At 39.7% G+C, this 26858-nt stretch overlaps 1 protein-coding gene across 1 annotated transcript in view; it reads right to left on the bottom strand.

Annotated features, from left to right (window-relative positions):
- The window catches only part of DOK6 (docking protein 6), a 170623-nt gene that overhangs the window by 78596 nt on the left and 65169 nt on the right, over positions 1 to 26858 (bottom strand). Inside the window, exons 2-3 of the mRNA XM_083747021.1 lie at positions 18914 to 19021; positions 430 to 544 (exon numbers count right to left, since the gene is read on the bottom strand). Coding sequence (XP_083603147.1) covers positions 430 to 544; positions 18914 to 19021 — 223 coding nt within the window. The remainder of the gene's footprint in view (positions 1 to 429; positions 545 to 18913; positions 19022 to 26858) is intronic.

Genomic DNA, 26858 nt, shown 5'->3' with positions numbered 1-26858 from the left:
TGTCCTGGAATTTTAGCTGTTTTTTGCTACTCTCTTATAGTGACAGGATTATTACTAACCTAGTAAGTACGTAAAGCAATACTTGGCAAAACAACAACAACCCCTGATAATTCACGTCAACACTTGTCTTAATAGCATCCCATTGGCATTGTTTACTCAGCTCTAGAATTTTAGATGAAAGCCTCCAGAGTCTTGTATCCAACTAGAAGCCAAGTCCAGACAGAGAAAAATAAGAAACAAGCACCCAAACGAGTCTTTTTTTAAAAGGGGGAGGGACACATTTATCTCTGTATGCTAAAAAAAGATATTATAGCATATTCTCATTAAGATAAGGCACCCTGTTTAAATGCTTTATCTTAATCCATCTGAAGCATTGTTTCATAAGCAGCTTAATTTACTGAGGCTGAAGATGTGGTAATAATTGCTTACCTGACTCACAGGCAAATGTCTTTGATGTCTCATCATGAAAGATAATAGCCACTGCATGCTTCTTTGTCTCTCGAGGCAGTCTGGTTATGTTTTTGATGTTGTGCAGCTCAGTTACCTTAAAATGAAGAGATATAGAATTTAGTTTGGTTTATCAACAGGAGGAGAAAAACCCCAAATGTTCAATTTTCATCATAGTCCCCACATTTTCTGATGACCAGTGGAATGGACTTTATCAAACAATGTCTGTGTGCACGTGTGTGTGTGTGTGTGTGTGTGTGTGTGTGTTGGAGCTACAGAACTGTTTCTAGAATACCCATTCTGTCACACATGATTTATTTATTTTTATTATACTTCGAGAATCTTGGAGCGATAGAGCCTATTCATTTTCATCTGCTTTGGCTTTGTGAATTACTTCATAATACAAGCCACTTGTCTGAATTCCTAAATTGGCAAATTTGTTGCAGTAGCAGCAGCAAATAAGTTTCCATCTCAGAAAACTCTACAGCATCAGCAAGAAGAAAGTAGTTCATCCATCATGCCAATTAGCACCACATACTTTTGCATTGATGTGGAGTTCTTTCACTTTAAAGTGAAATGGTAATTCTAGGGATGTCCAAGGCTGAACCAGAAAATGCAACTTTGGCATTCATCTGAAATATTCCAAGGGCAAAGATCAGCCAAGAAAACTAGCATAGGTTTTAAGGATTTGGTGAAGAAATAAGTTACCAAAATGTATTAACTACAGAAGCTCTTTTTCTGTTTTTCTTGGTTTACACAAACATTTCACATTAGCATCAAGAAGGGAGGAAACAACACAATGATCAAGGTTTGACTAGTAATTTTAAGACTGGATCAGCTCAGAAAATAGGGTTATGGATATTAAGTATACACTGGGGACTAATTTGTGTCTGGCTTGTAGCAAACAAAAAACACCTTGAAGTATGATCTAATTAGTTTTCCAGGCTCTCTAGAGGCTTCCCACAGACTATTCAGTTTTTCCTTAGGAGCCTAATCCCACAAAGACAGGACCTTTATGAACCCAATAGTACCTTTGCACAAGTTTAGACACATTTAGTTCCAACTTTGTTCTGCTATGTAAAAAAAACAACAAAAAAACCCACATGATTTAGCTTCTAAAGTGTTCTGCCTTGAACAGAAAGTACTGGGGTGCCCAACAGATTCATCCGCTGTAGGTCCTTCCACATGTCACAATACAGCCTGCAGTTAGCTAAACTGCTTCTTGGTCAATATTTCTAAGGTTTGAGCACTTACCAGACTGCATTTTAAGTGAGCAATATTTATTCTGGAAGCAAGCAACACCTGGAAAGCAGTTTTACTGGATGCATGTACACTTGCTGCTTTGTTTGCTTAAACCTCTTTGTCACTTACTAGGAGCAAACTTAGGCATCACATATCTTTTGAATTGGGAAATAGAGCTGCGGAAGACTGACCCCAAAGTCTCAGTTTTAAAGCTGTTGTGCATGATGTCGGTTCTGATTAGTCTAGGCTTCTCAAGCATGGAGGTGTACAGCTGCCAGATCTTCAGGTCTGACCTGAAATTTCCAGGTTTGCCTGGCCCCCTCCAGGTGCAGGACTTGAATCTCCAGCTGGGCAAAAGCACATTTAAAAACATTAAAAAGAAGATGACTGTGCTTTGTATGTAGCTTTGGAGGCCCCTTCCCATCCCTACTATGTGGTGGGAAGGGAATGCAGAGGAAGAAAATAATTGGACTGGACCTATGAGTATGTATGCATGCCCAGCACAAGGTGTAGGGCTACAGAAGTGTGCAGAGCATTTGGAGTGCTGAGAGACAGAAGTGGAGACTGGAGAGTCTGAACAGGAGGAGGTAAATCCCTATGACTCCCTAGCAGCCATGGAAGAGCCAGTGGACACCAGCAAGCACTGAAAGCAAAGCATAAGAGCATTAATATATTAACACAAAAGGCTCAGAAGCTCTGTGCTCAGACCGCTAGCTAAAACATTTTAAAAAGTGACAAGGAGGGTTTGGCAGAAGCTCCCACTGTAGATAAAGATTACTTCCTGAGCTGGGCATATTGTAGTGATTTCTTTCTTTCTGCCTGCCGGCACCAAAGCAAAGAAACTGAGCAAGAAAAAGTGTAAAGAGCCAACTCCTGCTCACTCTGCCTCTTCCTCCGCCACTTCCCTTCCCAACTTCCTGCAAAGGATCAAGGAATGGTGCTGAAGTCATGGAGCCTGGCTATGGTAATCCCCAATCCCCTTGGATTGAAGCAGCTATTGCACTTTAATATTTTCCAGCTGGGGTGTAGTTTGGGTGGCTGGAACCCCTCTTTCCCGTCCTCAAGGAGAGCTCAAGTGACAGCAATTGCCAGAGGCTTCCAGCATGGCAAGCAGATAGTGAGAAGCCAGGGCAGGGGGACTTAGTGGTGGGGATGGGTGTGGCTGAAGAAGACATAGTGGTGGCATAGAGGCCTCAGATGGAGGGATGCTAGTCGTCTTCACAGGTACTAAAACAACTGTGGAAAGAAAAGCAGAGGCAGCAACAGTCATCTCAGTGAGGTGAGTGGCAAGAATGTAGGGCAGCCCTGACCCACTGCTCTACCCACACCCACCACCAGAGACAAAATGCCTCATCTGGCCACCCCTGGACATACACCTTTATTTCATAATGGCTGTTAGCTGCTTCTGTATATTATAGAGAAGGAAAATACATCAAAAAAACATGAAAGGAGCAAATTATCAAATAAATGTTTTAAAAGTAATTTATGATTTTTAGTACTACTTCCACATTTTTAAAAGATTGCTTAGCTTTTTTACTTTCTTGAAAAAAGGCGAAATGAGCAAGGGTCTCTCAGAAGTCATTGTTTTTCTCATATATATATTATAGGTGGATCTGTGATGCTAGTCTATACTTCTCCATTGATGCATGGAGTAAACATTTGACTGGAAAATACAGTAAACCTGTATGCTTCACAGGGGCCACCATACACAACATTTTAGAAAGTTATCCCAACAACATAGTTGTTACCTGAAAGGCTAATCATATGGGGATGCCCATGTGGTTGAGGACAACAGAATGCTGGTGAGTGGTGCATGGTGCAGGAACTGTGCATGTATAAGCATGTACAACCATGTAACCTCCTGTCCAGGAGACAACTTGAGAATAATACCTAAGCTACTCTGAGCTCTTTCACAGAAGTGAAGGTTGAAGCAAATAAACTGTACAAACATTAGGAAAACCACATATTGTTTGAGGCATTCCTCTCAGCACAACCATGTGGGTGGCACTACATGCTAATCATTCAACTTCCTGGCAGCATCTGCAGCACTGAAATAATGTATTAAATACAGGTCTCAGATAATGATCTAAAGGCATATACGTAAGGCCAAAACGCAGCTAAAGCTAAGGCAGTCTGGATTTTATCAGTGCCTGGCTGGGTGACTCTGGGACCCCTAGTACACTGCCTATGAAGAAAGGTGGGATAAGTGCAAGAGATAGGGGAGCTCATGTTTCCATTCTTCATTTTGTGAGAAACATCATGAAATCAACCACAACATTCACACAGTTAGATGGGTATACATTGGAGCAAGAAAGTTTATACCATAAAATTCCAAGAGGAGTATCATTTTGTTGTATACGATAATATTTCATCTTATTTTATCCTTGAAACAACCACAGTTATGTGTAGGAACTGAGAAACAGTGATATGCTTAGGGCAATTCAAGTGAGTATTTGGACTGAGTAGTAATGTGAGCTTAAGCCTCCCTTGTCCAAGGTCAAACCAATATTCACTGCTTCAGGGAAACTGCTTCAGGTAGTATAGTTGCAGAAAGCCACTGAGGCAATATGATGCTAGCAACACAGATAGCCAAGTGCTTTGGAAGTCTGGGCCTTTTGGAACTTAAATAATGGAACCTATTGTTTAGAGTTAAATGCCCCAGTTGCAACCCTCTCCATTGCCATTATAAGTGCCAGTTAAAGTTTTACTGCAGTAGCTGCATTTACCAGACTTGAAAAGGCCTCATAGCATCGTCAGTTGGCCTGAACAGAAATATTGCCGGACAAAATGGAACTAGAGAACTACTCGTTTCTTATTTGCTGTAGAAAAATAAAGAAAGGTCAGAGCTGCCCCAGGGCAGCTGCTGTTTCACACTTTTTTAAGCAATAAAGATTATGCTTTCCTTCTAAGAACAAGGGGCAAAGGAATAAAGCAGCTGCAAATGCTGAGTCCTTTGCTTTGGAGAACGATAGCAGGTACGCAATCCAGATGTACCCATATTAGTTAGGAATGTGTTTGTAAACTTCTACATCTCTCTCTCTCTCTCTCTCTCTCTCTCTCTCTCTCTCTCTGTGTGTGTGTGTGTGTGTTTCCTTCTCTCCACCCCCTGTTAATCCTCTCTCCTGAAATCTAAACTGGAATTCACATAGCCAAATGTAGAAAAACTGGCGGAGAGGGAGAGAGAGAAGACTGCCCAAATTGAAATGCAATGAAGACTTTCCCTACATTTAAGAAATTGTGGGTTTTGTTTGCAAACAACTGTGGAATACAGAAAAGAGGCAGGGAAGGGATTAGCTTAGCCCGAGAGCTGTAACTATAAATGCCAAGTGTGCAGCTGGGCTACAAACTGGGCAGGAAGGGAGGCAGCAAGTGGAACAGTGACAAGAGGAAAGCTCAGAAGCCTGGGTCCGAACCTGGTTGTCTCTGGGAGCATTTATTTCCTTCTCCCATTCAAACAAAGTTGATGCATCTGAATACCTGCTAATCAGTTTCTAGGAAGGAAAGATCAAGCAGACATGATGGCGTGTGATGCCAAGAATCTTCCAACAACCCCATGCAGTACAGTCTCACTTCTTTTTGAAAGGAAAGATTCCTAGCTACTCAAAGAACAGGAACAAGAATTGAGTGTGTGTATTCATCTGTGAGCACCGAATCCATTACATATCTCCCTTTCATATAGGAAAAAAATTCTCTCTGGAATAGAAAAAAAGGGGAAAGATTGGATCACAATCTTTCAAAGATCTGAACTATAAGCTACATATAAACTTTTAAAGTAGCATTTCAGTCAGTCAGTGATAAAAACTGTATTATATGGCTATTATTAGAATTTGAGAAATTACTGAAACCATTTTGCAGTAAACTTTTTCCAGAATATCATATTTTTTTTAAAAAAAACCTGGTGATGCTGAATCTTATCAAATACCATTTTCATTGGTACTCCTTGCAGATGCTCCTACAGAGCAAAGATTGTGTTCAGAATCATCCCCTTTGGTCACCTATACAGCGAAATCTCGTGTTACGTACTGCCCTCCTTACAAATGATTCAGGTTACGCGCTCCATTAACCTGGAAGTAGATGCTCCCGGTTGCGAACTTCGCCCTGGGATGTGAGCGGAAGTTGTGCGCCAGTGGTGCGGCAGCAGCAGGAGGCGCCATTAGCGAAAGCATGCCTCATGTTAAGAATGGTTTCGGGTTACAAATGGACCTCCGGAATGAATTAAGTTCATAACCGGAGGTACAACTGTATCTGCTAATCCAAAGAACAGACCCAGTTCAGTAGCAATGCTCCCAGTTAAACAAACCATGTTTTTTGGGGGAGTAGGAATGAGCACTTGGTCCTCTCACTGTTTACTCCTGACTTCAGAAAAGATTTCCTGCTTTATTAAATCTGTTTCCTGTGATGTCCAAACCAGGAAAATTGTGACCTGAGCACTCCACACAAACTAGACTTGTAAACCAACATCAATCAGTTCCACATGCAGAGTTCCAGATTGCATAGAGGCCTATATGTATAATCTGCTGCTATTCAGATAACTATATGCAATGCATGGATACTTGGGAAGGTATTTAATGCAGTTGCTAGGGAATTCTACAGATGAAGTTCCCTTCTGTTGGGTTTAGCATGTGAAGGAGACTTCAGATAGATAGATAGATAGATGATAGATAGATAGATGATAGATAGATAGATAGATAGATAGATAGATGATAGATAGAGACCAGTTATACCATGCATAATTGTTGACTGTGAAATTATTCTGAAAGCTTACTAAAAGAAGGACTTCCTTTTGCAAAAGCCATGCTGATTTTTCCCTAGCAAAATGTGCTTTTCTATATGTTTATGAGTTCTAGTCTGTCTTAAAAAATGTTTTTCATTCATTTACTTGGGCTTGAAGATAGCCCGACGAGTAATAATTTTTTGGATTCCCCTCAAATCTGTTTAAACACTGGTGCTATCTTGGCTAATGGCCATATTTCAACACTTTTGGAATGAAGCCTGCTTTTAGCGATCAATTGCATATTTAGTTAATCGTTCAACAATTTCACATTTAGATTCTAAGAACTTTTGAGTGAAGGCCATCTGGCACTGACAACTTTATGCTTTTTAATTCTAAAGCTTTGTCCTTTGTCACTGAATTAAAAAACAACAACAATCTTACAATATTTAACTTAGTTACTGTGTTTTTTTCTCTCTTTATTAGTGCATGTATTCATATATAGAACACATTTAGGAACTTGCAAATTTTGCAGAATTGGTGAAATTAGTTCCACAGTTCTATGAAATTTAATCTACATTCTCTGTTGGCATCCATCTGTCTCAAGAGACAATGGAGTGTGCCTCTAAGGGTGAAGTCAAACTGCTGGAGAATCACAGCACCTGCTGTGGCAGCAGAGACAAGGATCTCTTAACTGCTGCCTCCTGTGCAGTTTTAGACGCATTAGCAAAACACAACATTAGTAGTGTTTTTAATAAACTTTTGTCTATTAAAAATGTCCAAAAAAGAATACATATAGCCTTTCCCTCTCCTTGTTATTGATTATAATAGGAAAGAAAAGTGAGTCCTCCAGGGAAAGCAAGTGTGAAATTTTGCACACACACTTTCTCTTTCTTCTTTGAAGAGTTGATCTCCAGGAAACTTTAAAGTTGCCATGGGAGCCGCATATTTTCTGAAGCCTAAAGTACCCTTATATTTCTTATGTAACAGAAATTATGGATAATCATGCACACTCAAAAATATATGGCCACTCATATGGCAAAGAGTCACAAGGAATTGCATGAATGCCCAAGGATAGTGTGCAAAAACTTAAAACATTTTTTAAAAAGCAGTGGAAGTTTCCCATCTTAAAAAAAATCCAATTTGGTACCACTTGTACATAATTTTGCCCTATTCCATGCAATGCTTTATCACCAATTTAATGCTTAAATAATAACACATAAGATTATAACTATGCTCAAACAGACATTCAAACAGCATAACCTATATCCTGAGAGTCTACTGTTATCAGTTCACTTCCATGGTAACTGAGACCAACTATCTGCCAATTTAAACACAGTGCAAGTGTATTTTTTCCTGCTCACTTAATTATCTCAGAGGTGAAAGGCAATTAAACACTTAGTGAGGTTTTTCTTAAGGAAAGATAGATACACAGTAACTTGAAATATTTGTTTCCTGAGCTGCCATTTATTCTGATCACTGTTCATTTCTTTACAGCTGCACTTGCCTTTTAAGGATTTAACAGATAGGATCCAGTTAGCACAAGATTAGCGGTATTTAAGCAATAGTCTACACACCCTGAAAGCAGAGGTGTCTCAGGGATGAAATGAGCATCCTTTTACAGTTTTACAATTTTAATGTATTTGCAGCAAATCCAGACAACCAATCAAACACCTGTACAAACCTGGTCACTTACCTCCATCTGAAACCAATGGAGTTTGTATGACTGGCTGGTCTGGTGCCAATAATTTTGACACACAATCCAGAGATCCTAACCTGCAAGCTCATATGGTAACTCATAAAAATCACACGGGATATGGTGAGTGATAGTGAAAGCACATCTAGAATCAGCATCAGGAACTGGTATCCTTCGGTTGCTGTCTACACCAGAGACCCTGGGAAGGCCAAACACAAATTCCTTGTGAGCAGGAAAAGCAGCTGTAATTGCCTGCTTTATTTCTCTGATCTCAGGGCCTCCTCCTGAATCAATTAGCCCCCTTCCATGCCCCATAAGTTCCACACAAAAGGAAACTGTAGGCTGCAGTGTTCACTTTTTCTTGGCTCAATCTCTTTCGTGAAGTATATTATAAAGGTAAAAAAATTATTTTAAAAATCCTCCTTATCCTCCCAAGCAACATTTATGATGTATTGCATTCCAGGGGTCCATCCAAGTAAGAAATTATTAATGTTGTTGCATTTCCTGTATGAGTTAGTTCTGGAATTTCCCCTGCGAGACTAAAAGTAGTCCTTCATATATGGCTTAAAAAAAAATTAGCTGAAAACTAAATAAATATGGATTGACTCATCTCATCTTCATTAAGTGATAAAGAATTTTTCAAGAGCAGTTTATCATCATTAGATGCCGGCTTCAGCAAATGAAGGGATGGAGTGAAGGGATGTGGCACACTGTCCTGGTGAATTTGCTGATCAGCTGGCTCCCAACTGTGAAATTGCAGAGGCATTTTATTTATTTAAAATATTTCAGTAGGCCATTCTGAGCAGCTGCATGACGATGCTGACCACCTCCTTAACTCCAACATTAGGCAGAAGGTTGTTCAGCAGCTGCATGGTGAAGATGTCCAATGAATAGCCATAATAGCCATGAGGAACCAAACCAGCAACTCTTCCTCCACCAACTTTTTCAGCTCTGGGTTAACAGTTTCAGTAAATGCTGCAGCACAACCCTAAGATATCTTTTCTTGGTTAATCCAATACTCATCAACGTATCTATGAAGTTGGCATTTTTTTTTTTGCCTCAGTGTGTATCATTTTACAGTTACTACACCCCAACTCTGCCTGTCTAGCTGGCCTTGCACAGCACACATTTTAGAGAAGAGAGTTGCACGAACCAACAGCACGTTAAAATCCACTATGTTCTTTGTGCCATTTAAGGACTATATCTGTCTGAAGTTATTCAGGATTTCAGATTCTATTTTTATGAGATCTTCTGGTGATTCTTGACCCCTGAGCTATGACGTATGTATTCCTCTAAAATTTTTACTCAGTATGTCAGGAAAGACATCCCACATAAAACTTGTTGAAAGATGCTACTGAGAAGTGTGCTACAAAAAATAAACAGGATGAGGATGAGCAACAGGGTCTTATGACACCCTTAAAACTAACAGATTTATTAACGCATAAGGATTCATAGCCTAAATACCACTTCATTCGAAGACGTGGGCTTTACTATGTAAAACTTATGCCACAATATATCCATTAAGATGCTGCAAGATTGTTTGCTTCTTCTTGTTTTCCTTGCTTACTTGCTTCTACATTTGACTAATACAGTGGAACATTTCGGAACCCAAATGCCAAAAACCCAGAAGTAATTGCTTCCATTTTCGAACATGCCTCTAAAGTCGAACGGCTTCCGAGGCACGTTTTTTCATTTCCCCCCATTAACTTTTCATTTACTTTGCAGCCAGCCCATTGAGCCTCGGTTTTTGAACATTTCAGAAATCGAACAGTCTTCCATAATGGAATATGTTCGAAAACCCAGGTTCCACTGTATGGCCACACAAACACACCAGGAATTTTTCACCAGGAAAAGGATGAACAGCATGTTAACGCGAAGTAACACAAGGTGGAGAAAGCTACAGAAATCCAGTCATACATGCATCACTTCCAAATTGTAGAATTGCATAAAGGCTGGTAGGGTTGGGTTTTGTTGGTATGATAGTTGCTATAAACATTCATCAGGCTTCTGATGGTAAGGCAGATAGTTATAGCTGTTGCAGTTCATGGGGTTTTAGTGGGATGCTTGTTCCCAGAAGTGCTTACAACTTTTGGCAACTCATTACTTCACACTGTGAAGCCATTGTTTTAATTAATATTTGATGCATCCAGAAATAGGCCTTAAAACCTTAGCCTTTATCTTGACCTTTCCCCAGCTGATTTGATCTGCTGGGCCATTTCACTGTATTTCAATGAGGCAACATACTACATCAACAGGGGTGACAAGTTGTATTTTATGCCCTTTTATTATTTCTCAAGAGATAAGTAAATTTCTCTACTGATAGCTAAACTATCTACCAAATTCACTGTTTTATTTTTTAAACATTAAACATTTACATTCTAAGTGCTTGTTATTTTTCCTCTTCAATTTAGAGATAAATATTTTTTGGATACTACACAGTGGCCAAGAATGGTCATCCCATTGCACCGTATAAACAATGGTTTTCAGGCAGCCTGGATCCCTGATTGATTGGTTTATTACGGCCATTGGCCCATATCTAAAAAACAATACATCAAAATTTATCCATAAACAATACAATTTAAACAGTTCCAAGTTAAAACACCCCTATAAAACCAATTTTACTTCAATTAAGTAAACTGGATCCCTATGAAATCTCTTTTATGAAATCTAAAAGCCTGGGTGGTGGGGCTCATTTAAACTGGTTCTAGTATTTATATTATTTTAGAACATACATTAAGGATTCCACAGTCTCTACGTGCCAAGACTGCCAAGTTTGATCAGGGCAAATTATGCACGTTGGGTACCTTTCACTAAGCTGTAAGGCAGAGTACTCGTCAAGCTATTTCACTTTGTCTTTTGAAACAGACTGCAATAATGCTGCCAAAACCGAAGAATAGCTACCTCATCCATAGAGGCTGCCAGCACAGTGAGGTTACTTTCCCCTGGCCAACAGCTCAGCTGAAAAGCCAAAATTTAATGCATGTTTGTTGAGTGCATATATTTCCCTCTTTTTATGGAACGTGAAAGGATAAAAGTCATATATGGACATTACACACACACACACACACACACACACACACAGATCAAAAGCTACTTAACAAAACAGTTATTTAACAGCTTAAAATTACTCAGATGTGCAGATGTCCTTGAAATTATTGCCAGCTGTTGATGTTAATGAAAATGTGGTTACATTGAAATAATATCACATAAAGCAGGATTGTCATTTCTGTCCACCATAGTGCAAGATCAAAGTTCTTGTATTGATTTATAAGACACTTAACAGCTTGTGTCCTGGTACCTTAAGGGTTCCTTCCTGATCCCTAGGGTTTTCAGGCAGCCTGTCAGTTGGCCTTGCAAGGCTCAGATGCAGGATTCATATCCACCACAAACTGCACATTCAGTACTGTAGCCCAATTCTGCGGAACTTCCTTTGCGCCAAGATTACAGCTGTTCCTCTCCTACTGAACCTCAGACACTTGGCAGAGACTTATATATTTCAGTTGACAATTTAAAGATTTTTTTCTGTTTTGACAAATTATTTTAATCAATCTCATCCATTGTATGCTTTTCAAATTGTTTGCTTAGAAACATTGGTAACTAAGTGGTATATAAACATTTGCTTCAGATGCAAATATTGAGTTCAAATCCAGTGGGTTGAGCAGCTTAGGTTCCAGCAGATCAACACAATGGGAGAATGGGAAAGAAGTGATCATCACAAATAAAGCCCAGGCAGCCCAAGCAGCAACAGGATATAAAATGAGGATGCTGTAGACTCAGTCGTAGGATTCACTTACGTTTCCACCACCATCTTTGTGCAGAAAGCAGAAAGAAGGTGAGTAGGGGTCAGAGGTTCTCTCTCCTGGGATTGGCCACCCATACCCAGGTGACCACTAGCCCTCATTGCCATTTCACTATCTGATTGCTTTGCAGCTAAAGAAGAGGCAGCAGCTGTACCGCCACTCGCTGCAGTCCAGGAGAACCACACCTGCAGCAAGGCAGGTGACAGTGGAGGCCACTCTCCACAACCACCCCTCCTGCTCCAGTCGGCCACTCTGTGCTTTGCTTAGCAGGAGCCACCCCCTTTGCCACAGCAGGAGGAACCCCACCCAACCTGAAGGCCCCATGTCACCAACACATGGAGTGCCCTTGGTAAGCCAATGGCTGCCCTGGACATACACTCCACTCACCCAAAATATTGAGGAAGTGTAGAACAGTATACACAACTATAATATAAATATATTTCTGTTATTACTCTTGTTTATCTTGAGGACCATTTAGTGAAAAGGCAGGATGCAAATTTGAAAAATGAAATATTTGAATATAATTTAACAATAAGACAACACAATAAAAAGGCGCTTATCACACACAGAGAGCTAGTGACATAATCTGTATACTTGTGTGTCTTCAATTGCGAAACAAGCTACCTATCTGCAATACATTTTTAGTAAGCGTGCCAACAGCAAAACACACCTATAATTTAAAATGAGTAACTAAAGGTAAAGGTAAAGGGACCCCTGACCATTAGGTCCAGTCACGGATGACTCTGGGGTTGCGGTGCTCATCTCACTTTACTGGCCGAGGGAGCCGGCGTACAGCTTCCGGGTCATGTGGCCAGCATGACAAAGCCACTTCTGGTGAACCAGAGCAGTGAACAGAAACACTGTTTACCTTCCCACCGGAGCGGTACCTATTTATCTACTTGCACTTTGACATGCTTTCGAATTGCTAGGTTGGCAAGAGCTGGGACCGAGCAACGGGAGCTCATCCCATCTCTGGGATCTTCTGGTCGGCAAGTCCTAGGCTCTGTGGTTTAACCCACAGCGCCACCTGCATCCCCAAAACGAGTAACTAGACTTCATTAAAAACGAAACAATAGCCTACATCAGGATCTGAGTTATTGTTTCTTTAACAATGAAATCCCAGATTCCCCTCCTTGCTAGTTATAATGTACTAATGTGCTATGGTAAAAACAATGATCTCCACAGACATTAGTTCCAATGCGAACAACTGAAGAGCATATGGTGTCTCTGGTGGCTGCATAAATGGTTTGATGATTTCTCAATTAACCAAAAACCGTATCAGAGACATATATTTATTTATTTAGGTTTCTCCCCGCCCCCCAGATCCAGTTATTCTTGATACCAGGTCAAGTTGCAAAGCACATAAATAAATACAACACATAATAATACAAAAGAGAAGCTGATAAATCTAATACTCATATCAATTAAAATTTATAAAACCAACCATTGCTGGGGGTAGCTCCATAGCATCTCAACACTTAAAAGCTTGACAAATAAATCAGTATTGGGCTGATGCTGAATAGATCACCAGCTGAATGTTCAAGGAGAGGATGTTCCACATTCAGGATGCCACCAGTGAGAAAGATGGTTCTTATGATGCCATCAGAGGTGGATTTAGGAGAGCGCAAATGGTTTGGCCGTACTGAGTGCAAAGCCTTGGGGATGTCACCACTATGATTTAGAATAGTGTGTGAGAGGCAGAGTGTGCTGCTGAAATTTGAGACCCCAAGATCTGCCTCTGATGTCACACAATGCACCAGTTCAGGACATGAGACAGCTATGCTATACATGCAGCCACAGTATATTTTTTTAAAGCCACAGTTAATTGTACGCAATGCAACAGCCACAAATATAGCTTCCATATGTATGCACTGGTTCACATGAACCAGGTTCATTTAGAACAAGGGTCAGCAAACTTTTTCAGCAGGGGGCCAGTCCACTTGTGGGGGGGCAGACTATATATTTTTTTTGGGGGGGGGGAATGAACGAATTCCTATGCCCCTCAAATAACCCAGAGATGCATTTTAAATAAAAGCACACATTGTACTCATGCAAAAACACACTGATTCCTGGACCATCCGTGGGCCAGATTTAGAAGGCAATTGTGCCGGATCTGGCCCCCAGGTCTTAGTTTGCCTACCCATGATTTAGAATCTCCAAAAAGAGCTTCCTATGCTCCTGCAGCCCCTATGGTTGTCTTCCTCATACATTAGTTACACTAAAACAGTTCAAGACCTGCTGGGGAAAAAACTAAAAATGAAGCATGTAATCTGAAAAATGCATCCAGAAAGAGTTAAATATGCTTGATGCTTTGAGGTAGCTCCTCCTTTAATTGCCATTAACGGTCGCTGTTTTAGTACAAGTCATTTCAATTGTCTCTTTTTTCACCTGCTTTCAAATTAAGTGAGATTTATTGGTTGATGATGTGAAAATTCTTTTAGTTTAATTGTCATAAGGGATGAATTTGTTTTGAATATGTTATGAGTGGGTACAGATCCATTTTCAAGCCTAATGCATTTTTAATAACTTTTTCCATCTGCAAATGATTTGCATTTTAAATTTCTCTCTGCAACAAACTAAAACAAAAATATGAATAGATTTTAGAAAATTTGTCATAATAAATGTTTATTTTTATTTTTCCTGCAAGTATCTTTTTTTTTAGTCAACATATCAAATGTTTTATCAACCTTGAAAGTGCCCATAAAAAGACTCGTACATTGGCAGGATAATCCTATAAACAAAAAGCTTGTGCTAAATTTAAGTTAAGGCAGGGTAAAGTACACCATATCTAAATTCTGGAACAGGACTACTGTTGACTGGAGCCAGTCTAAACTAAGTCTGGCAGAGGGGAAACAAGCCTTTAAATAGAGTTTGAGTTTCACCACCCTTTTAGCTGGCTTAATTTACACTGGGTACCCCGACATATAGAGAGCTGTTAACTGAAGTAGAAAATTAGGAAAAATTAAAAGACTTTGAAGAGATAAGAGAACTGGTAACAGACTAGTTACAGTATCATCAATTAAATGATATTTTTAAGACAGCTAAAAAGAAAGGTTTTAGTTATGAGTTATCAAAATTTCAAAAAGATGTTTTACAAAACAATATAAAATTATTGTCGAAAATGTATAGTTTGCTCCTGGAATGGCATATAAAAGACGAACAGGTCAAATTGGTGATGATACATCGGGCAAAAGACTTGGGACATAATATACAAATGGCAGACTGGGAGAGGTTATGGAAAACAGATTTGAAATTCACGGCATGTTGTTCACTGAAAGAAAATTATATGGAAATGATGTACCGGTGGTATTTGACTCATGTTAAGTTAGCAAAGATGCATAGAACAAGTACAAATACTTACTGGAAATCTAAAGAAAAAGGTGTGGTGGATGTGTAAAGTAATTAAAAATTTATGGGAGATGATATATAATGAAATGTAAAAAAGGTTTAAAATAACTTTTGTTTTAAAAAAATCCCAGAAGCTTTCTTATTAGGAATTATAGGTACTGAGATACCAAAGGATCAGAAAATACTGTTTATGTATGCGACAACAGCCACATGCCCAGAGATGGAAGGAAGGGACAAGCCTGACCAGAGAAGAATGGCAAACCACTTTGATGGACTGCTGAAATGGCAAAATTAACTGGGAAGCTCACAAATAAAGAAGACAAGATTGGGAAAAGTTTATAATTTATCTATGAGACCACTGTAAGCAGTTTAAAACACTAGCAGGATTTTAACCACACTTGTAAACTAACACAAAGTATGGATAATTTAGAAGGATAAAAATCTGGATAAGTATTGATATGCAGTTGTAAATATTATCATTAGGACCCATGGAAGGGATTGGGCGGGGGTCATGAGATTCAGAGTAATCTCGATTTTTGGATTTTGAACTGTTTTTGTTGTATGTTTATACTCTCTCTCATCTATCTTATCTATCTATCTATCATCTATCTATATCTATCTATATCATCTATCTATCTCTATCTCTATCTCTCTATCTCTATCTCTATCTCTATCATCTATCTATCTATCTATCTATCTATCATCTATCTATCCATCTATCCATCTATCCATCTATCCATCCATCTATCTATCATCTATCTCTAACCTTATGCTGGGTTCCCAGATCATGTCACCATGCTGACCAGGTTTAGAATCCATCCTAAATCACACTGTCACATTCTCATCATGCTCCCACCATGCCCCTTTTTCAGGACTTATACCACCTTAAAATCTGCTAGGCTTCACTAAGCCAACCAGAGTGAGGATCTCTGGCAAAGTAGATAATAGGGAGTTACACTGGCATGGCCCAACTGCACTGGGAATCTCCTAGTTTAGCTGAAGATCCAATGGATCCTAATCACATTCATCCGGGCAGATCTTGCTACAGGACTGCTCCCTTACTTGCTTCCTATTATGGCATCAGTGCAACAGAAACCTGCCTCAGGATTATGAGTTAATTTAGGCATGGCCAAAGAATCATGTAACCCCAGTGGATTTTTTTTTTTTACCATATAGACATCCCTATACCTGCTGTTGAAATATCCAACGGTTTCAGGAGAGGTTTGCTATATAGGTATCAGCTGTGTATCTTACTATTTGAGAAATTACAAGTCCAAAGCTCATTTCAGCATACAGAATTAGTCATAGGCCATTATTTTTCTCTCAGGCCTTTTATATGTCCATTGAGTTTCCACACTAGATATAGGTTCTAGATAGTAGGACCTGTAAATTCTGTTAATTCCAGTAATCATTTGTCAAAAGCAGTCTCTCTCTGTGTACACAACTCAAAATCACTATGTTGTTTGATACAAGTTATTTAAGACTTTCAACAAATCTGACAAATTCTTACAATTGTATTGATTTATGACTTTATTTCTGCCTTGAACACCCAAGAAAACATCTTTACAACAGCAGTAAAATGTAATAGTGTTACGATCTTAAAATATTTATTTGCCAGTATAGAAAACACAAAGCACAGGTCCTCTTCAACATATTTATATATGATAAAGGCATTGAGGAGATGCTCATCAAATTTGCAGATCACAGCAAACTGGGAGGGGTAGCCAATGCTACTCCTGATCATGGAATCAGGATACAAGATGACCTTAACAGATTGGAGAACTGGGCAAAAACTAACAATGAATTTCAAAAGGGGCAAATATAAGAACCATCTGCACAATTGTAAGATGGAGGACACCTGGCTTAGACTACTCTTGTTTTACTCTACCAGGCTTAAACTGGCTCACCGAGCAGTAGTCCCACCACTACAGATCGGAGCTTGGATCTGGTTTAACGTTATGCTGGTTTAACCTACACCAGTTTGCTTTACATCTGTTTCTTGTGAGTAAGCTATCAGTGGCTACTGGACACAATGACTAAGTTCCTCAGCCAGAGGCTTCTGAATACCAGTTGTTGAAAACTGCAAGAGGGGAGAGTGGCCTGATTCAGAAAACCTTTCTTTTGTTCTTACGTAATGCCATTCATAAAGAAAGCCAGAAAATCAGCCTGCTCTACAATGTTTCATAGTCCTGATATTTACAGCAAAATTCCTTAGCAATGGTGCTGCCTGCCGAGTGCCAAAGCTTATAGAGTTGTTCCCATGTTTTGTTTTATAACTTTCTTTTAAAATGTCAAATGGGCTTAGTTTTCTTTTCAGCTGAATGTTAAGAGTCTGGGGCCCCTGCTGGCATGGAATCCAAATCTTGTGTACCACCTGTCTTTCTGCAGGCACAGCTTTACCTGTCTTGTGCTCAGGCCCACTGACAGTGGTGGACAGAGCAAGAGGCAAAGTGAGAGAGGCGAGAACACATTTTTTACTTTTGTACACAGTGCTTTATCCAGTTGGAATTTGACAGGTGCCATTGCCATTATAAGATAACAAGGGAGGCTTTCATAGTGAGTCCCAGCACCTTTTCTAGAAAAATAGCACTGTTTGTACAGTAGACTACACACACATACACACACGAATACACACACACGCACATACCCCTCCACCTTCTATCCAGGCAACTAAGCAGCATTAGCACAGTTCAAGGACACATTCCAGCAAGGCAAAAATACCCCAAAAGTATGAAACAGAGCTAATGGGGGATATATCCTGCCTGGGTGAGTCCCAAGGGTGACATTCCCCTCCCTATGCACTTGAATGTTCCCTGTATATATATTTTAATGCTATATATAGAAAATATGCATGTCCATGAGATGGGTTCTAACCTTTTCCACAACATATAAACTTATATGAAACTAACCTTAACTTATATACACAGTGACCTTAATTAGATGGAGATATTCAAACGTTCAATATCCTGCCTATAATTTGAAGTGTGTCAGTCCACCGAAAGCTGTTTGCATATCTTGGCTCTTGCAGCAAGTTACTTTGCTACAGCTCTGAACAAAGAAGTCCTGGAAGAGCCCCAGTGTTCTTTTGTAGCAGTAAACAGCTATCAAAAGACACATCCTCAAGATTGCTGCCCAAAAGGTTGAATCAATTATAGTTGCTTTGTTGAAGTATGAGTGAAAGGATAGGTTCCATTGAAATAACATATAATCATGTATTGAGTTGCAGATGTAAGATAATCACTGTCCAAAGCCTAAACTGTAGCAAAGTGACTGCTACACATTTAAGTCTTCAAAATCCTTGCAATCTCAAGCATCCCTATGTCAGTCCGTCAATCTTTTATTGTTGTTGTTGTTATTAAAGATACGGCATCAGGCATTTAGACACTGACACCTTCTGTTCAGGCTTCATTTGATTTTTAGGTAATTACTAAAACAAAAAGAATCCTATTCTTCACAATGGTAACAAAAATGAACATCAAAAAACCCCAAAGAACTGGAATCTGGTTCTTAATTTGGAAAGATGGCTCTAGTCTGAGCCTATAATGACAGCATCATGAAATGTTGCTGTCAACTTCAACAGCTTCAAAAGCAGAGAATGAAAATATTCTCTGTAATAGTTTTCTCCCCAGTAGCTTACACTACACATTTATGCAGATAATTATGACCTACCTTGTGAAAATTTCTGAAATATGCTGCCTTTTCATCTGGAAATTTTTCTAGCCTTCTGGGTCCTTTACTTGAGGCTTTCTTGAAAACCAACCAACACCTTCTGAAAATCTGCAAGGAAAATTAATGAATTATATTAATTATATTAACCTTTGGTTACACAGGGCAGTATAATTCTTAGAAACTAACATATCTGCAACCATTGGAATACGAGTTGCCAACACAAGAAAGCTTCATGCAATGGACTAGCATACAAATGTCAAATAAATGCACAAAATCCTCTTGGTCTTCTTGGTCTCTCCCCCACCAAATTGCTTTCCTGTCCCTCCCCCATTCCTCTGAGCTAAGAACAACTTGGTAGATCCTAATTTTAGAGATCTGCTGAGTCAGTTTGACCATGTTCCAATATGTTCCTGCCTAGACTTACACCTTAGATGCCTATGACATGCCAGCCATGATCCATGGGAGATGTGTGATTATGTAGGATTTTTCATGTGAGGGCAAAAGCTCCATGGAGACAGCCCTATGTGTGCCCATCTGTATACTGTAGACCCCCTTCAAATTAAGACTATGCACATATTAACACATAAGGCGCAGGGCTAGCTTGGCACATTCAAGAAAGCTCCTCGCTCACTGCTGCAGAGCAACTGAACAGGGGTTGGGTGGTGTTTGATATTTACACAAATTACACCAAGCACAACAGTGACAGTAGCTTCTTTCTTCAGATCAGAAATCAGAAAAGACACACACACAAAATACTTTTCAGAGTTCGTTCTTTAGAAGCCGATGATCAAATTCCATTAAATCAAGTAAAGTTGGTTTAATTAACAGTTTTAATTATGGAAATTGCTATCATGGATTTATTTGTTTCACCTATCCATTTAAAATAAACAAAATACAGAGAGAAAGAAATACTAGTCTTGTCCATTAAAAATACTTTTATTTCAATGCTTTGGAATGAGTTGCTAAAATAAAATTGACCAGGTGGCTACTTGATATCCCCACCCCTACCCTGCTTTGCAGTTGGGTTAACAAGCCATTTTCAGAGCACTGAAAAACAATGAGGTGTTCAAAAACCAGCCTGGTCCCTAACAGAATCTAAATTATGTCTGACGTTTCAACGGACTAGGCAGCTGTCCCGATTAAACAGGAAATGTGCTAGCAGACTGCACTAAACTCTTCTGGTAATGGTAACTTCACCTACAAGTTTATCTCCTAGAAATAATGTTACAACATGGCAGATTTCCAGAGAAGTGAAGAGAAAGTGAATACCCTGAGGTACCACTCCTTATGTTCTTTGATATCTACTGGGCTCACGCAATGAATACCTAATTTACAGCGGTTTCACTGGTCCTTGAGTAACAACAGTCTCCTCTTATGTTCCCAGTCTCCAAGGGATTAGAATTCTGTTTCCTTTCCTCTTTGTTAATCTACCTCACTCCTGTCAACTCTGATCTTTTTATTCAACTTCTGTTCTTTTTTAACCTACTTCTTCTGTTTATTTGGAAGAGTCTGAGAAATGTGATAATCTAATAGAGAGCTTTATCAAGAGCAACTCTCTTATTACAGGCATAATGAGCATATGTCTGAATTAAACACACGGTATCACACCTCCAGAAGCATTCAAGTGTAGAAAGCTGTGTTCAAATAACCACAAACGGCCACATAAGCTGTTTTTCTAGTCACCTACTCCCTTTCTGTCTAAGCTTGGAGGATGTAAGATCTGTAGGTTTCTTTATGCATAAGACAGAAAGTCTTCTGTGTCATGATAATATTTTACTTAATTGGCAGCAGAAAACTATGAACAGCAGCGTGCCCACTTATTCTTTTAACTATATGCCATTTTTGGCATACAAATTCCAGAACATGCATGTGTAAAACTACCAGCTGTTACTTCTTAATATGATAACCATGGGAACTCATTCCTACATGTGAAAACTTTTGGGTCAATAAATTCTGCTCTTTAATACCAGATAAACTGAGTGTTTGAGGTTACACATTGGTAACAGATGATATCTGCCCACACACAGGTACACTTCTATTATTTTTTCACATGTTTCTTATCCTGAGACTGACCCTTGGCATGACTTTGCTCAAAGTAAACCTGATACTGCAGTCTTGTGTATATTATATATTTTAATGGAATTTAGAGTATATGATATCTTATATCCACTCTATGAAAGTCCTCAACAGAATCTTCATATAAATCATATAATTATAAATTCTCCATACCCTATAAACTTCAAAGAGAACTGACCCTTCATAGCTTAAAGGAGGGGGAAGGAATTGTAGGTAAACTGAGCACAACCCACAGAGCCTTACCAAGTTCTCTTTCTTGTTGACCCTGTGGACCTGTCAGATAATATGGCAACAGCCATATTGTGAGCTCTCAAAGTTGAGCTGCCAGCTAGTTTGTCTTCCTGGTACTATAGAGCCACAGAACAAGATGAGTCACTGTCAGGTGGCAACAATATTCCAAGCTTCCAGAGCTGCCAAGCAAGAGGGTGTGGCAGTCTACCAGGCTGTGGCCAATCCTTTAAACCAGTGATGAAGAACCTATGGGCCCTCCAAATGTTGGACTTCCCATCAGCTCCAGCCAGCATGATGACAGTTGTAGTTCAACAACATCTGTTTTTAAGCGAGACAGAGAGCTACTGTCTCATCGCTTAAAGGACCACAGAAAAAGAAATTGGTTTCATAGAAAATCTGTCCTTAATCACAGATTTTCCAAGTCAAATACCAGAGAATGAGACCCACAGGAGGCAGGCTATCTGAATTGCATTGTTTTCAACTAATGTAACATTGGCACATGTACTCAGACATACTATGCACTGAGAGCAAGTATTGTGTAGTGGTCAGAGTGTTGAAGTAGAGTAGGGGAGAAGCAACTCCCCATTCAGGCACAGAGTTCAACTTGTCACTTTCCATCTCTCAACCTAATGTGGCTGATAGGGTTGTTGTGAGGATAAAGTAATGGGAACCATGTATGCTGCCTTGAACCGTTGGAGTAAAGGAAAGAAAAAAAATGAATGATGTCAACAGTTTTCAAGAAAATTTACGCTCAGATGCTTTTTCAAGTGTACATTCCACTGAAAGCAATGCAGTGTGAATAGATAAGCATTCCTATGCAAATTGCAAAAATATCTACATTTTTAGAATATATGCTGAATATATGTTCTCCAAGTGTGTTTATGCAAAATTTCCTGCTCTAATAAAACTTCATTCTCATTGATTTCAGCTGAGAAATAAGTTCTACATGTTTGTTAAAAATAAAAGAACACTTCTCAAAGCTTTGAACAGGCTATTTTTGTAAACTTTAATAAATAATTAATAAGGGCAGTAAGATAGGCACCACTAATACATAGTAAATGAATGCATATTTTACACAAGACATCTTGTTGTCACACAGAAACCTGCTTAATTATTCAGGAACAGTTAACTATTCTTTTATCCCTGGCCTAGTTTTAGCTGCCATTGGTTGTAGTCAAATACATATCAGATACTGTAGGAGATTGCTGATAATGTTTAGCAACTGTAGGAGAATTCAGTTTCAGCCTTTAAATAGGCAAGAGAAATGCTGTAACTACACCCCTTTTAGCTATGTTTCCTGAAAGATGTTTTAAACATGGATTGTAATGATTGTCCCCACAAAAAATGTACATTTTGTAATAGCACGCATGAAACCCCACTTAATGGATATTTAACTAGAAAGAACAACCCACAACCAATTGCTTCAGTGTGGAGTGACCCTGTTTAGGCCTTCCTCTAGTCCTGGCCTTTATTTCCCACCATTCTCTCCCCTCCCGTCTACCTAATGGTCAGCCAGCATTTTGTAGCTACAAAGCATGCCAAGTTCACATGGGCTGGCTTTCGAGGGAGCGGGGGAGCTTTTAGGAAGTTTATTTATTTATTTCTGCACAGTGGCGTAGCATGGGTTGTCAGCACCCGGGGCAAGGCAAGTAATTTGCACCCCCTAACCCTAACCCCCAGATGTTGTGCCCGGTGCGGCCGGGCCCCCCTGCACCCCCCACGCTACGCCACTGTTTCTGCAAAGCCTAGAGTTGCCCCAGTGGGGAATTCTCCCCAACTTGCTTTGAAACATTCATTCATTTTCCAAGAATTTTCTAAGTCACCAAAGTTATTGGCTATAACTACAACTTGCAGTAGTGAATTCTATAGTACAGGGGTGGCCGACTCCCAAGAGACTGCGATCTACCCACAGAGTTAAAGACTAGCTGTGATCTACGCCCTTTTGGGGGGTGGAGGTCAAAATTGTTGAGCTTCTTTGGGGGGAGCCAGTGATCTACCAGTGATCTACCACAGACGTTCAGTGATCTACCGGTACATCACAATCAACCTGTTGGATGTGCCTGCTATAGTACAGGCATCCCTCCCCCCCCCACTTAATTGACTTGTGCGTGACCACGTATATACACGGTGCCAGAAAATCATTAAATAATTTAATTCATACCAGTAAATGGAGGAAGAGAGCTGGAGAGTCCTTGTGGCTCACAGGGAGACCCTCCGAAGAGGACAACAATGAGGGTAGAGAAGAGACTGTAGGCACAGTGGGGCTTTGACTTAGGCTGCTCAGCCTCCTTGCCTAACAGCTGATGTCTGTGGTAATGCAGAATCAGCAGTCACTTTCCCATACACCCTCCAGCCTCCTTCTAGCCCCAGAGCTTCAATTCCAGTTGTAGATATTTTTTGGTACAGCATTTTTGACCTGGATTGTAGAGAGAGTGGCAGAGAGGGCATTTAATGGGTGTTTAGAGGGTGTTCCCCCTTACATGATTTTCACTCGTGCGTGCAGGGGGTCCGGAACGTAACCCCCATGTAAGTGGGGAGTCGCCTGTATAATGGTTCACTGATTGAAGAACTATTGTTGTCAATCCTGAACCTTAAAATTATTTTACGCATGAACCTTTCACAATTGCATTTCCTTCTTGTTTGACAATAGTTGTAAGAAAATGAATATAGTTGTATTAAATAACAGTGTTCACAATTCCATGCAATTCCAATGTTCTTAGTTCCAGTTTTTTGTGCTTTGAATATTTTCCCCATCTATAATATCATATTTTTTCGTTCTTCAATGCCATTTTTCATTCTAGTGAAATGGCACTTATTTTGTTATAAAGGCTTAATACATTTGCATGATATTGGACACCTGTTATCTGACAAGATAAATGTTGTTTACCACAATGAAAGTGTGTCATACTATGAGAACACATAATTATTGAAACTGCTTCCTCCTTTTGAGGCTTCAGAATTGAAAATGCTGACCTTCACATGCAAAGTAAAACACAATATTTATGCTGAAAGATGGTAGCTATCTACTTAAATCTCAAGTATTGTATGTTGGGAGCAAAGGGATTTGTCAAAATAAATATTACATTATCCAAACCATGCATCAGAATATCTTAAACCAAAGCAGAGATTCTGAATGGAATAATAATCACAGCCACCTGTTCTAAGCCACTGAAGGACAAAAATTCAATCACTTTTACAGCTCTAATTTAGAGAGTTACAAGCTTAAAATGAGCCCTGGGGCCAATAAACTTATTTTTATGTTAACAATAGCTGGTACAAGAGTGCTTTGCACATCTAACCTTATTTCTGCGAGTCCTGTCATACTGAACCCTTTTATCCAGTGACAGTATTCTTACCATCATGTCATCTTCTGGTCTTTAGAATGACAAGATAGGTGGAAATAGAGGCTGTTTACTACGGGATTTAGTAAATCTCATCACCTACAACAACATTTTAAAGCCTGAACATTTTTATTGAAAATGAAAACTGAATATGAAAGCTAGCTATAGTACAAAGCAAGTTTATTGTCTCCCAGTCCCCACTTTAATACCTCCCAATACTTTTATCATGATAAGGCACAATTGACTTGTTTCCATAGTGTGTCAAATAAGTCCTCAAACCCTGTATATCAGGAAGTCCTTCTTTCTGCCTTGAATGCACTTGGTAATTCAATCTCCCTAAGCCTCAGCCTCATATCTGCAGTATGAGTTTCATCACACTGACATTTGTTACAGTATTTTTGCATAGATAACAAAATCATAATCAATATGATCATAAGGCTCCTCCAGACATCTTTGTTGAGCATTCATCCTGATTTTCTTGAAGAAAACTTAGGCAGAGGTTTGACTATGTGCTCATCCACACTTTGCTTTTCCAGCACCTAGAAAGCATGGTCTGTTAAGTTTTCCACCTGCCCCAAGCTTTCTTGCCACAAATCTGAGTTTTTCATTTGCCCCACTGCCTTCCCCAGGGAAACCAGTGCTTTGCTGCTGAATCAGGGCAGACATCAGTCTGTGGAAAACTCGATTGACATTTGCTCTGATTCAGCAGTAAAGAGCAGGTTTCTCCAGGGGAAAGTGGCGGGACAAGCACAAGTGTGGGCAAGTCCTATGTCCAGGCTTTATTAATTATCCATGCTGATTTGTTTGGTGGGAAGTTATACAGCAATGATAATTCATCCTGATTTGCTTGTGATGTTCATCCCGTACTTTTCAGTGCATTTCCACATCACTTGCCTAACCACAAAAAGTACATTTGTTGACTCAGACTGCTTCAATACACTTTAGTATTCCGTAATACATTGGTAAAAGTGAATGGATAAATAGACGATGCTCTTTCCTTTTGTATCACAACAATAACTAACATTGGGGGACATGAATTTGGGGGAAGGAAGGGGGCATCAATGTTGTTTCTGCAAGAATGGGAAGAAGCAACACTCCAAAAAGCATAACAACAACAACAACAACAACAACAACAACTTGGCTGGGTTTCTCCAGAGCAAGATAATGCCTTTTCCAATGTATTATTATACTGAATCCCAAAAGCTATTGCTACCTTCCTCTATGTACTTTTAATTAGATGGTTTGTCATTAGACCTCCTCTTCCCCCCCTTTTATGGTAATGTCATGCCTGGAATTCTACAAGTGATTTTCTTCTCCACAAGGTACTGTTTTGGTTGGAGAGGAACTTATTTGTGCAGTGCAGCACAGGTCTCCCAATACTTTTTGGCACCTGAGGCGAACCACAAGACCACAAAATGGCACTCCTCTCCTCACCAGGGAAGAAGGGTTAAGTACCTAAGGAAGAAGCAGGGGAAGCAATAACTACATTTGGATCTGCTCCCCCTGGGGATCCTGCTGCCTGAAGAGGTCACTTCATCTTGCCTCATGGGTCGGCTGGCCCTGGTCCAGCATAATGAAATCACTTCCTCTCCATCCCTCTGCCCAGCCCAGCGCAATGACAGTGTGCAAAATAATTTGCTCTTCAGATTGTATGAGGATTGCAGAGGGTGATTTCCCTTCTCACTTCAATGCTGGGCAGGGCAGGAGGACTTCAGGCTGGGCAGTGTAGGGCAGTGTAGAAAGACCATTTCAGGCCAGCCCAGTTTTCCTTCCAGTTCCTTCGATCTTTCTGCAGCAATGGATATGAAGAGAGGAACATATGGTTGTTGATTTCAGGCATGGAGCCAGGGTGGGAGTCACCCAATCCCAACCAGAATTATGGCAGAACAGAGCTACCCTAGTCTTCATTTTAAAGAATAGTAACTTGGTGGTTTCAAACAGAGGAGAAACAGTTGATTTCTTACTGCAGGCATTTGCATTAATAAAGTTGTTGGTCTGGTTCATCCCGAATACGTATATCATCTTGTGTCTTAATTAGGCTGTGGGGGCAGAATGGATTTCCTCTATTGTAGGTATCTCTTGTGAGATTATCCTCATAAACAACAATAGCCAGTATCTTTACTATAATAATGTGCATTAGAAAGTCAGAATACCTGCCCCTGTTGGGGTTGTGTAAGAAATCTGCTACAATCCATTATATTTAATCATTGATAGGAAGTGAATTTTGCTTTAGTGAACACTTCTTCATGCAGAACTGGAGGAATCCTTATTAGAATTCAGATCCTATTTGATACCAA

Source organism: Podarcis gaigeae (genome assembly GCF_964106915.1).
Source record: "Podarcis gaigeae genome assembly, chromosome: 7".
NCBI classification, from domain to species: domain Eukaryota; kingdom Metazoa; phylum Chordata; class Lepidosauria; order Squamata; family Lacertidae; genus Podarcis; species Podarcis gaigeae.
This window is presented reverse-complemented; position numbering and strand designations above follow the sequence as displayed.